This window comes from Alligator mississippiensis, chromosome 2 (assembly GCF_030867095.1).
Source record: "Alligator mississippiensis isolate rAllMis1 chromosome 2, rAllMis1, whole genome shotgun sequence".
Lineage (NCBI taxonomy): Eukaryota > Metazoa > Chordata > Crocodylia > Alligatoridae > Alligator > Alligator mississippiensis.
Window position 1 is genome coordinate 191,230,461 of NC_081825.1, and position 11,816 is coordinate 191,242,276.

At 42.6% G+C, this 11,816-nt stretch overlaps 1 protein-coding gene across 1 annotated transcript; it reads left to right on the plus strand.

Moving 5' to 3' along the window:
* Positions 1-8,547: 8,547 nt before the first annotated feature.
* LOC109280472 (serum amyloid A protein) lies at positions 8,548-11,271 on the plus strand. Its single transcript, XM_019476687.2, has 3 exons — positions 8,548-8,660; positions 9,045-9,186; positions 11,025-11,271. Exons 1-3 carry the CDS (start codon positions 8,558-8,560, stop codon positions 11,164-11,166), a joined length of 387 nt encoding a protein of 128 aa, XP_019332232.1. The 5' UTR covers positions 8,548-8,557; the 3' UTR covers positions 11,167-11,271.
* The last annotated feature ends 545 nt before the right edge of the window (positions 11,272-11,816 follow it).

An 11,816-nucleotide genomic window follows, 5' to 3' on the forward strand; every position in this document is an offset into this window, starting at 1 on the left:
TTTAGGTCAGGTCAGCAGAAGCTTGGTTTATTAGAGAATGCATTCTGGACAGACTCATACACAATTGGAGAATTGTGAAGAGGTCTGACTCCGTACAATAGGTGAGGCAAGTTCATATAGAGAATATGACATCATAAGCATAGCAACGACATATACCAATCAACATTTGCCATGACTTTGTTAGTAATGCACATGTCTTCTATTTTATCTTATGTTAGCAGATTTTTAGGGGTTTCTTCTAAGTTGTAACCTTAGGGGTCACTTCCCGTTTTGGGCTGACTCAGCAGGCTGGTTTGTGGTTACTTTTGTGCTAAGTTTTTGTTTTTTATTAGACTAGGACAGGATGGTCCCAGTCTTGTGTTAATCTGGCGGTTTTGGGTCATGTCCTTTTGACTTCCCCATAGCCTAAGCTGAATACATGATTTGCATCCTTACACATAATGGAGATTCAACTCTATTTTTCTCTTCTTCCACAATCTCCCCTTTGAGACTTAACAGTCTCACACTTCTATCTCCATTAACTTTTGTAAAAATCCTTTATCATGGGATTTTGGGGGTGAGTTTACAAATTCAGCAATCAGAAGCATTTAAGGCTACAGCTATTCTTCGTAGGAAGTGCAAATAAACATTAGAATAAACTGGCAATGGCAAGGCTAATAGTAATATAAACAGTCTTATTATATAAAACATGTTGGCAGGTATTGTTTGGCTTGCCTTTGCAGGCAATTCTTCAGGTTTTCGTTGTCTATTTGTTTGCCTTGATGTTAATAGCACTGATTCAGTCTTAAAAACAGTAAGGACAAAACATTTCAACAACGAATAATACTCACACTAGTAGGACAAATCTTACTACTAACCACACCTAAGAGGGAAACCAAAGTTTTTTTTCATTTTCTGAGCTTAGGTTGCCTAGAGGGCTGATATCTTCAGCTCTGGGTTTGGGTTGAGGTGGGGATCTTCCAAATGGAAACATTTACGTCTTCCAAGGACACAGATGATATCTTGGCTCTCCAACTGATGGAATCAGTTGGATCAGGGTGTTAGGTTCATCAATGAGATCACTATTACTTGCGCCTTGATACTCCTCACTTGCTTGAGTGAGGTCCTGAGGGTCTTTGTCCTCGGCCTCAGGGAAAGGTTTCAATCTTGGTTGGAATACAGCTGCCTTAGGGTCTAATGGTGGTAATACCTTCTTGCAGTGCGAGGTGTGAGTCTACATCTGGTGACCTTGGCAATGAACAGCAGTGTTAGTGGTTAGAAGCACTTGAAAGGGTCTTTTCTATTTGGGTTGAAGTGTGTTTTTCTGTTGATGAACTTTTACGTAGACTCAATCTTCTGGCTTAAGGTTGTGACAAGGAACATCCGGTGGTTGAGGTAAAGCTTCTTGGACCTGTGAATGAACAGACCTAGCATACTTCTGTGGTGGCTGACTGGCTGCTGGGCTCTGGCCGGGAGCCCAGAACGTCAGGTGGGTACTTTGGCGGATGGAGTGGAGTTAGGCACTGAAGTGTATTGGTTGGAAATAGATTGTTTACTTACGCCACTGATGCGTGCAGCGCAGGAAGAAAGCTGGCTTAAGTTGCGGTTACAAACGTAATTAGGGCCCCTTGGAACGAGACGAGACGTTTTATAGATGGCTTATCGAGCATGCAGCGGAGGGGGTACGTCAGGAAGGTCGGTGATGGGGAGTCGTTGGTGGGTGATCAGTCTGCCAAGTTTACTCCAGGATGCGTGCGGAGTTCTCCAACTTGGGCGGAAACTTCTTTTACTTTTATATGGATAGCAAGCCAATTGCTAGTTGCCAAGTGGGAATAATTTATAACCGGCCAATGGGTGGTGCTCGTTTGAATGATGCAGCCGTTGGACTTGGCGGGCTTTTCGGAATTTTTATTGTGCCAATCACGAGGGCTCGGGGATTTTCCACTGTGCCATAGGCATTCAATTAATGGGTTCTGACAACTTCATTAATGCTTTGCAATAATTTAGCACAGTTTCATTAGTTAATTGTAGGTCTGCTTGGTGTGGGGCTATGGGTGGTGTAGCCGGCATTCTTATGGGTCATGCCACGAGTATTTCATAAGGGGTTAATCCATGTTTTCTGTTGATGGTGTTCCTAATGTACATAAGAGCAATGGGCAGTACATCAGGCCAGTTGAGACTTGTTTTAGCGCAGATCTTTGAAATGTGCGTCTTCAAATCTGAGTTTTTACGTTCTACAGCACCACTTGACTGTGGATGATAACTGCAGTGTAGATGTTGCTGTATGTTGAGTGCTTGGCAGATGTTTTTTATTATCTGTCCTGTGAAATGAGTGCCTCTGTCGCTATCTATTGCAAGGGGCAATCAGAAACGAGGGATGAATTCTTTGAGCAATTTTTTTGCTACAGTAATGGAATCAGCATGTACGCATGGGTAGGCTTCTACCCATCTAGAGAACATATCAATAATAACAAGAATGTATTAATAAGAATAACACTTAGGTAGTTGCATGAAATTAATTTGCAAGTTTACAAACAGTCCTCATGGAGGGGGATGGGCTGCGGGTGTCGTTTTTACCTGTTGTCCAATGTTGTGAGCTAAACAGATGGGACAGGAGCTACAGTACTGTTGTGTCATGGAAGGAAAATTTGGGGCAAACCAATCCTTTTGTACTGCAGCAATCATGCCTTCCTTGCTGGTATAGGCTTCTGAATGAGTCAGATGAGCAAGGTATGGCAAAAGCTCTCTAGGTGCTACCAGGCGGCCGTCCAGGGAGTGCCATAGAGAGTCAGGGTGCAGTGAACACCCTGCACGTAGCCAGTCATCTTTTCCTTTTTTGTGGCCTGATCTTGAAGAAAGACTAGGTTTGAGAGGCTAGCCAGAGGAGACTGGTTTGCTGAAAAATAAACAAAAACAGAGTTAGGATCCTGTGGGCCAGAAAGGGCTGCATTTCTGGCAGAATGATCTGCCAGATCATTTCCTCATGTGACATCATCAAAAGGTTTTTCATGAGCTTTACACTTAACAATGGCAATAGCAGAGGGCAATTGAACAGCTTTTAAAAGTTCTTTGACATAACAACTATGACTGATTTGGGCTCCTGATGAAGTGAGGAATCCTCTTTGTTTTCAAATTTGTCTAAAATCATGAACAACACCAAAAGCATACAGAGTCAGTATAAATGGTTGTGATTTGATTTTTTTGCAAGGATGCAGGCACGTGTTAAAGCAATGAGTTCAGCAACTTGAGCAGAGTGAGCTTGAGGTAAGGAATAGGCTTTTAAAACAGCATACTGAGTGCGTACTGAATATCCTGCGACCAATTTGCCTGCATCATTTCTAAGGCAGGAACCATCTACAAACAGAACAAGGTCAGAGTTTGGGATAGGAATGTCTTTAAGGTCAGTTCGAGGGGTTAACAATTGAGTTGTGACAGATAGTAAACCTCACGATTGCCTATCAGAGGCAATTTGCAGAAGTGACACCGGATTCAGAATTGAACAGTGATTTAAGGTTACATTTGCAGCTGACAGCAAAAGTTTCTCATATTTAGTAAGACGGGAATTGGAAATATGCTGAGTCTTGCCCTTCAGAAGAAGAGCCATTACAGCATGGGGAACTGCAATGGTTAAAGAGTGTCCTAAAACTACAGTATCGGCCTTTTTAACCAATAAAGCAGCAGCGGCCACTGAACGAAGGCAAGGGGGAAATCCTGCAGCCACGGGATCAAGGGCAGAACTATAATACGCAATTGGGCGATGCTTCTCTCCATGCAGCTGAGTAAGTACTCCTAAAGCGACTCCTTCCCATTTATGACAAAACAAAGTAAAACGTTTCCTGTAATTAGGAAGTCTAAGAGCAGGAGCAACAGTGAGGGCTTGTTTAAGGGCTGCAAATGCTTGCTCAGTTTCAGGAGTCTAAGGTAGAGGTTCTGGAGTGGTATCACGGGTAAATGATTGCAAGGGTTTTGTGAGAGCAGCATAACTCAGGATCCACTGTCTACAACAACCTGTTGCACCTAGGAATCCCCTCATTTGTTTTCTAGTCATAGGTTTGGGAATGCCAAGGATAGCTTCAATTCTACTAGAGGAAAGGTGGCGTTCTCCTGCTGAAATATCGTGCCCCAAATAGTGTACCTTAGGCTTACAAAGTTTAGATTTCAAGGCCTTGTGGCTCTTTTGAGCTAAGGCCGTAAGGAGTATTAAAGTGTCTTGCTTACAGGCCTCCAAAGTGGGTGAGGCTAACAGCAGATCATCAACATACTGAACAAGGGTAGACCCCCCTTTGAATGTGATAGAATCTAAATCCTTCTTTAGGATCTGGGAAAACATAGTGGGAGACTCTGTATATCCCTAAGGGAGTCTTGTCCAGGTATATTGGAGTCCTTGATAAGTAAATGCAAACAGATACTGGCTATCCTTATGAACGGGGATAGAGAAAAAAGCAGAACAAAGGTCTACTACTGTAAAATAAGCAGCGTCAGAAGGGATACAGGAAAGAATAGTGGCAGGGTTAAGGACCATGGGGAAAGCGGGTAAAACAGCAGCATTTACAGCTCGAAGGTCTTGTACAAAATGATACGTATCTTTACCAGGTTTCTTAACAGGTAGGATAGGTGTGTTGCAAGGGGAGCATGTTGGGACAATAATCCGTTGCTCAAGGAGTGAGGAAATGACAGGCTTAATTCCCTCCTCAGCCTCTTTTGAGATAGAGTACTGCGGGACAGGAGGAAGTGGCTTGGCAGGGTTTAAAGTAATATGCACTGGTTCAGCACTCAGCATGTGCCCCACTTCATTTGCATGGGTGGACCACAGCTGTGGAGGTACCCGTGCTAACAGTTCCTCTTGCAAGAAGGAAGTGTCGGGATCAGAGTAGTCCTGAGTGAGCAAAGCCACAAGCTCGGTTTCCCTATGTTCTGGTACTTTAAGGTAAACACCCTCTGGGTTACAATAAATCACGCATCCCAGTTTACACAGCAAATCCTTTTCAAGAAGGTTGACAGGAGCACAGGGACTAAGAAAAAAGGCATGATTCTCAGACAAAGAGCCAATAGAGACAGATACAGGTTCAGAGACGGGATGTGGGATATGTTGTCCACTCATACTAACTGCATTTACGGTTTCAGGAGAATGAGGTAGAAAAAGAAATTCAGTAGCTTACAAGTATTTATCTTGGTCCAGTCTGCCTTCTTCGGGCAGATTGTAAGAACTGCCTGAACAAAAGCTTTTCTTTTGTCAATAAAGTCCTGACCAGTTCTCGGGTCCTCGTTTGGCCAAGAACAAGAAGTATAAAGGCATATCCTGGTTTCTTTGGGTAATTTAGGTATCAGGGCTTGTAAAAGTTGATTTATGTCAGCCCAAGTGGGGTTATAACAAGTCATTACAGTCTGTAACTCTTCCTGAAACTTTTTCAGGTCTTCCCTTAGTTTAGGAAATTTTTGAGTTAAATTATATAAATCTCCTGGTGTCCAGGGTGCATGCACGGTAACAATACCACCTTGTCCTTGTTGATCAACACCTGGCATTTGCCGCAGTGGATATACTTGAGCACTACTGGACCGGAGATTCATGGCACATGGCCGCCTTGTGACTGGCGGGGTGGTGGAGTCTGGGCTAGGAGGCTCGTAAGGTGGATTTATCAATAAATCATTAGGTTGTGTTGCAGCTTGGTGTTGAGCTGGCTGTTGTGGTGGGGTTCTCATGAGAGCGGGATTGGAACAGAAATCAAGAATGTCTTCTGCTGGCTCCAGTGGAGGGGGCGCCCCAGGCAAAGCTGGATACAACGGAGCAGTGGCTGGCATATAATTTGGGGGAGCAGCCAATTTCTCCCGAACAGCTTTTAATTGTTGTTTTAATTTTTCCCGAGAATCTTTTAAACTTTGATTTTGAGATTCAGAGCGTCTTTTAGACATCTCCTCATATCAATTAAAAAAAAATTCCATTGACTTTGAGGAATCTTTCCTCCCTCAGATTCTAGGGCACCACGCAAATGAACAATTTTATCTTGGTCAAATGTTCCTTCCTGTGGAAATTGCTTCACAGGATCATTCCTAGTATACCGGTTCCACTTATCCAGATACTTGCAAGTCTCGGGAGAATAGTGTGTATACATATAGTATGCCGGAGTCCCCTTAGGGGGGACTGGAACTGGTTTTGACTGACTTATCCCCATTTTCAATCACACAGGAAGATGCAGGAAAGTTTTATTTAGGACGTCCGGGCCACTCAGTGCCTTGCCCCGCAGTTTTTTACCGCCCAGACAAAAGGCTTCTGACCCGACACCGGCTCATACAATGGAAACGGGGAAGGTAAACACAAAAGGGATCCTTTCACTCCTGCTCCTGGCAGAAGCTACTGGGACAAGGGGTTTGGAAAAGACAAAATCACTCAGATGCCCTGTCCACTGGGTCACGAGGTTTCAGCTGGGCCCCCTTGCTTTTGACGCTACCTTATCAGGCAGAATCAGGGCGGCTAGACCCAGCCTTAGTCCCAGACCTGGTCAGTGGCTCATTTTTTTTTAAATACACACACACACACATTCAGTCAGCCAGACCCCCCCTCTCTCACACCGCCTTAGTTAATTAACTACAAGCCCGATGTGCTGTTGGGTGGAGGTGATTCAAGCAGTTTCTCTCTGAACAGAACGTACGTCACCAGACAGGATTACCAGACAGAAAATTTTAGTCTAAACTGGTTCTAAACTGACTTGTATTCAATAAAGTTCAGATCCAGTCACCACAGTCAAGTCAGGAGCCTACAGGCAGTCTTCCTTTGAAACCCCATTAGAGATTTTAAATTAGGTCTCTTACCTCTTAAGTTTGGCATCACGGGGTTCGGGGGAAGTAGTCTGCGGTCCTCCTTCCTCAATCCATGTAGTGGATCCAAGTCACGGCACCAGGAAATTGTTGTGGTAAACACATGCAGCAAACTTTATGTCAGGTCAGCAGAAGCTTGGTTTATTAGAGAATGCATTCTGGACAGACTCATACACAATTGGAGAATTGTGAAGAGGTCTGACTCCGTACAATAGGTGAGGCAAGTTCATATAGAGAATATGACATCGTAAGCATAGCAACGACGTATACCAATGAACATTTGCCATGACTTTGTTAGTAATGCGCATGTCTTCTATTTTATCTTATGTTAGCAGATTTTTAGGGGTTTCTTCTAACTTGTAACCTTAGGGGTCATTTCCCATTTTGGGCTGACTCAGCAGGCTGGTTTGTGGTTACTATTGTGCTAAGTTTTTGTTTTTTATTAGACTAGGACAGGTTGGTCCCAGTCTTGTGTTAGTCTGGTGGTTTTGGGTCATGTCCTTTTGACTTCCCCATAGCCTAAGCTGAATACATGATTTGCACCCTTACACATAATGGAGATTCAACTCTATTTTTCTCTTCTTCCACAGAAGTTTCCATCTCAAACTGTAAAATTTTATATCTTCCATGCTTTGGGGGTGTTGGTTATAGCCAGGTTGATTTAAGGACATAGGCAGACTCTCCCTATGGCTGAAGAAGTATGTTTGTGCCTGAAAGCTTGTAAAGAACAATATTCCAACTATTTAGCTGGTCTAATAAAAGATTTCACATTTATCCCCAAAATCTTGTCTGCCTATGTCCTTAGACCAACACAGCTATAACCAATACCCCTAAAACCACTTTAAGTTTTAATGTGCAGACAATCCAGGAGTTAAGAGCTGCAGGAGCTACCTAAAATTACCATGTAACAAGGCCCTTATTTACAACATGCATATCCAAATACTGCATTACTCCCTTGACCAAAGCAGAATAGTAGAAGCTGTGCAGTTCGATGCCCCTCTGGCCTTCCCTGGCTTTCTACATATCAGACTGAATAAACAGATGTCCTAATGAAAAATAAAATTAAAGCCAATAAAATTCCCCATTTTAGTAAACTGTTTATCATAAAAGTCCACTTCAACCCTTATTGGGAAGCAAAGCAGAAGTAAACTTGGAATTTATAAAGCCGCCAAGGAATGCAGAATGTTTCCTTCCCTGTTGGGCATTAGGCAATAATGATTGTTGGCAACTGTCTGCAACGAGAGTGAAAAGAGGTCAGATAGGCGGCAATGGAATTTGACGAGTGGAATTCCCAACTTCCAGGGAATGTTTGTATTCATTCCTTGTGTTTTAGGGACTTATAAACATAATCTCTCCCTACGTGTCTGAGTAGCCACACAAAAAAAATCATTTCTCATACTGCAGAGGTAAGTTTTAGTCTGAAGTTAAGCTTTAAGTACCTCATTTTAACCTTTTTTTCTAGTTTGGGAAATAAGATATATAGGATGTATGACTGTCCAGTATAAAATACATTATGCAAAGGTTAAATAAGAAATGTTGATATAGATGTTGTCTCTGAGCTGGGCATTTGAGTGGATTTCACTTTCCTGATTAGCAATTAACCCTTGGCCATGTCTCCAGAATTGTGCGTGATCTTGCTAATCTATATACCAGATCAGTAACAGTGACAAGCAGAATGAATATGCTGTCTGGCATCTTTAAATGTCTGCCTTGATTTCTGATGAACTGTTTCTCCTAATCCTGTTACAGCCTAAGCAAGTGAACTATGAAATTCCATATCAGTGTGCTGCTGTTTTCCCTGGTCTTGCAGGCCAGTGCCCAGATCTGGCTCTCTAAGGTTGCAGAATTCCTAAAGGAGACAGATAAAAGTAAGTTCTTTTCTAAAAATATGTTCCTACAGGAAAATCTGCTTGAAAGAATTGCTGTGCACAGGATGAAGGGTGTTGTCTTCTGAAACTAGATTTTTCCCCTATAGTTCTTCCAGATGTTTTGAGGGGAAATCACTCCAGCTTCTTCACTTCACTGATGGAAGTAGTGGTTAGAAAGAGAGATTCAATAGCTTCAAATCCATCAGCATCCAAAGAGAATTTAACATAGATGAGCCTTTTTACCTACTATAGAAGCACTGCATTCTGAAGCCAGTGGTGTGAAGTAGGAGGAATAGCGTTTGGTGTCTGCTAGAGGTAGGGTAAAATAATTTCAAAACTTGCTTAAAGTATGTGGTGTTTCCACAATTCTCTCTCCCTTCCCAGGTCTTACGGAGAAGCACAAAGTATACAAGAACATGTGTGCAGAGAATGATATAAATTGTGATAAATACCAGTATTTCCATGGTTCTGGGGAATCTGCTACACAGAGCAAGCATGGTGAGGCCTGGGCTCTAAAACCTAACAGGTAATTGTTGCCTTTTAGTTAGTGGTAAGAAAATCTGTGTAATGAAGTAATGATGAACAGTATTCTGATTTACAAATCATTATTAACTCATTTACTGAGAGGCTATGTTTAAATTTAGTAAAAGTGACCAAGTTTAAATGAGAAGACTGAGCCCCTTCTTGAATGTAAAAGAGTTTTTCTTTGTTTGAAGAGTTGTGCTAGTCATGATAGTCCAGGAAACGTTCCAGAAGATGGGCCAGGGGACTGATGTACATAATCCTACTGGACAGTAAAAACCTGGACTTCATACAGACAGTGGCTTTATGGCTCATTGCAACTTAACGAATACTGTTCTTGATCTTCTTGTACTTGGCAGGTTATAACTACCCTCCCCCTTCTTGAATGGTCCCATTCTTTCAGTAGCTACCTTGCCTATTCTACTGCAATACTTTTGTTTTATAATGATGCCTGATAACACTCCTTGAGTGCATCTATGTGAGACATTTACTGCGCAGCTGACTAATTAGCTGCTCAGTAAACATCTCAGCAGCTACATGCACACCCCTATTAGGCTGGAGTAAGCTCATTTACTCTGCAGCAGGATAGTACTTGTAAATACAAGTACTATCCTGCTGTGGAGTAAAAAACTCCAGAGCAGCACATGTCTAGATACTGCTCTGGCTGGCTGGGGCATGAGTGTGCTTCAGTATGGGGGCTGCCTGCTGACTAGCCCCATGCTGAAGCACCCTTGTGCTCCAGCAAGCCCCCCTGCAGCACGCTGATCCAGGGGAACAGCCCAGGGCTGACAGGTTGACCATCCCTGGCTGCTCCAACCTGGCTCAACATGCTGCACATGAATAAACTCTGGAGCTTATTGCTCCCATGAGCAGGTTCAAACTGTGCACCCAGGAGCAATAAGCTTCGGAGTTTCTTTATGTGCAGTAATTGCTGTGTGCCCTGTCACTCCTAGCTCACAGCCCTCCTTTATTGCTTTAAGTAGGCTGTTTGCATTTAGGTGGAGTCTTTTCTTTGCTATTTAGCTCATCCTGTGTCTGCCTCTCTCCTTATTAAGGCTTGGGGAAGGGCACTTGTTGCCTGAAAACTTGTCTAGCAGCTCTCCCAGCTATACACTTTCTCTAATGAAAGGTATTATAAAACATCCTTGCCTTTGTTTTAATGACTGCAATCTAATCTCTAATTAATTGTAAAATAATATCACATAATTCGGGGGGTGCAATTATTTCAGGCGGAGGGCCTCTTACTGAGTTTTGGCAAGCTATTGAGGGCTGCATGACAGGCAGCCAGGGGCAGATAAATATGAATTTTCTTAATTTTGGGGGGGCCCCCATGGGTCGGATAGAATGGCCTGGCGGGCCGCATCTGACCCCCGGGCTGCATTTTGCCCACCCTTGCATTAATTTTTTCAAAGAAGATGAATTTCTAAGCATCATGCTTTTAAAACTGCCATAATGAATTGCAGCCTCCACTTCATCCTTTAAGCAACATTAAATCCATTTCTTCACTGTTACATTGTCTGATATCACAATGGTCATAGATTCCATTCTGATCCTCCAGTGAAAGCTGTTGTGGGTTGAATGTGCCACCTGTGAAATTAAGGACCCTCAAGAATGTAGTAGAGGCAATTTGTCATGGCTTTCACATTCGTGTCTACTGTAGTGATGCATCGCTGGGATGATTCCTGTTATTCCAGACAGGCAAAGATTTGTCAGCGTCTATTTGGGTATGATTACAAAGGGTCCTGTAGAAATGGAAGGAGTATACGAGTGAAGAGATGAAAAAGAAATAATTTTGCATTTAAGTAGAGATTGCCTAAAAGAACCTTTATTTCACATTTCCAGTGATTTCTGGAAGAACTGGCAAATGGGTTGTGGCAGTGGTGACATTGATGTTGGTGGCAGTAGCGACACTGGTGATGATGGCAGTGGAGCAGAAGACACACTTGCAGTCAAAAAAGAAAGAGACCGCAACTGGTCCAAATGAGCACACTTTCCCTGGGACTATTAAAGCTGCCTGTAAACCACTGCAGTTTTTTTTTCTATTTTTCCTACCTGCTTTGCAAAACTGAATAAAGAAAAGCTGAATGTGCTGAAGCTTTTGGTGAGCTAGCAAACCTCCATGGTTATTGCAGAAAGGAAAAAGTATAAATATGGGATGGAGATATACACGATGCCTGCTATTAACTGGCTATTATTTGAAGACACTTGCCAGGGCAGATTATTTACTGATTGTTCTTTATTAATTTTCTTGTACCTTCCTGCAACACAGATGATATGGACCAATGCCTGCCGGTATGATTAATTCTGGCAACACTTACAGAGTTTTGGTGTACAGGGGCACACAGCAATAATATTTCAATATTAAGGGGTTATCTATTTCCCACTAGAAGGCTGGGGTAGCAGGGGCAGCCTGTGATCACAACCTGCTTTTCAGTTTCTGTGATGATTGAAGTTTCCTGCAACAAGATGGGTTAAATTGTCTCTGAGTTCTGTTACGTGGGTATTAGAAGTCCAAGAAAACCGGATTCCAAGAAAATATAGAACTGTTCATTATTTGAAAAAACTGTAGAGTGCAACTTTTTTTGTCTTAGGATCTGTCTGTGCATGGCAAAACCAAAACAGAAAACTGGTAAT

Coding starts and splice junctions, on each gene's coding strand:
- LOC109280472 (XM_019476687.2), top strand. CDS start 8,558: ATGAAATTCCATATCAGTGTGCTGCTGTTTTCCCTGGTCTTGCAGGCC. Junction 8,661..9,044: donor CCTAAAGGAGACAGATAAAA/GTAAGTTCTTTT, acceptor CTCCCTTCCCAG/GTCTTACGGAGAAGCACAAA. Junction 9,187..11,024: donor TGGGCTCTAAAACCTAACAG/GTAATTGTTGCC, acceptor TCACATTTCCAG/TGATTTCTGGAAGAACTGGC.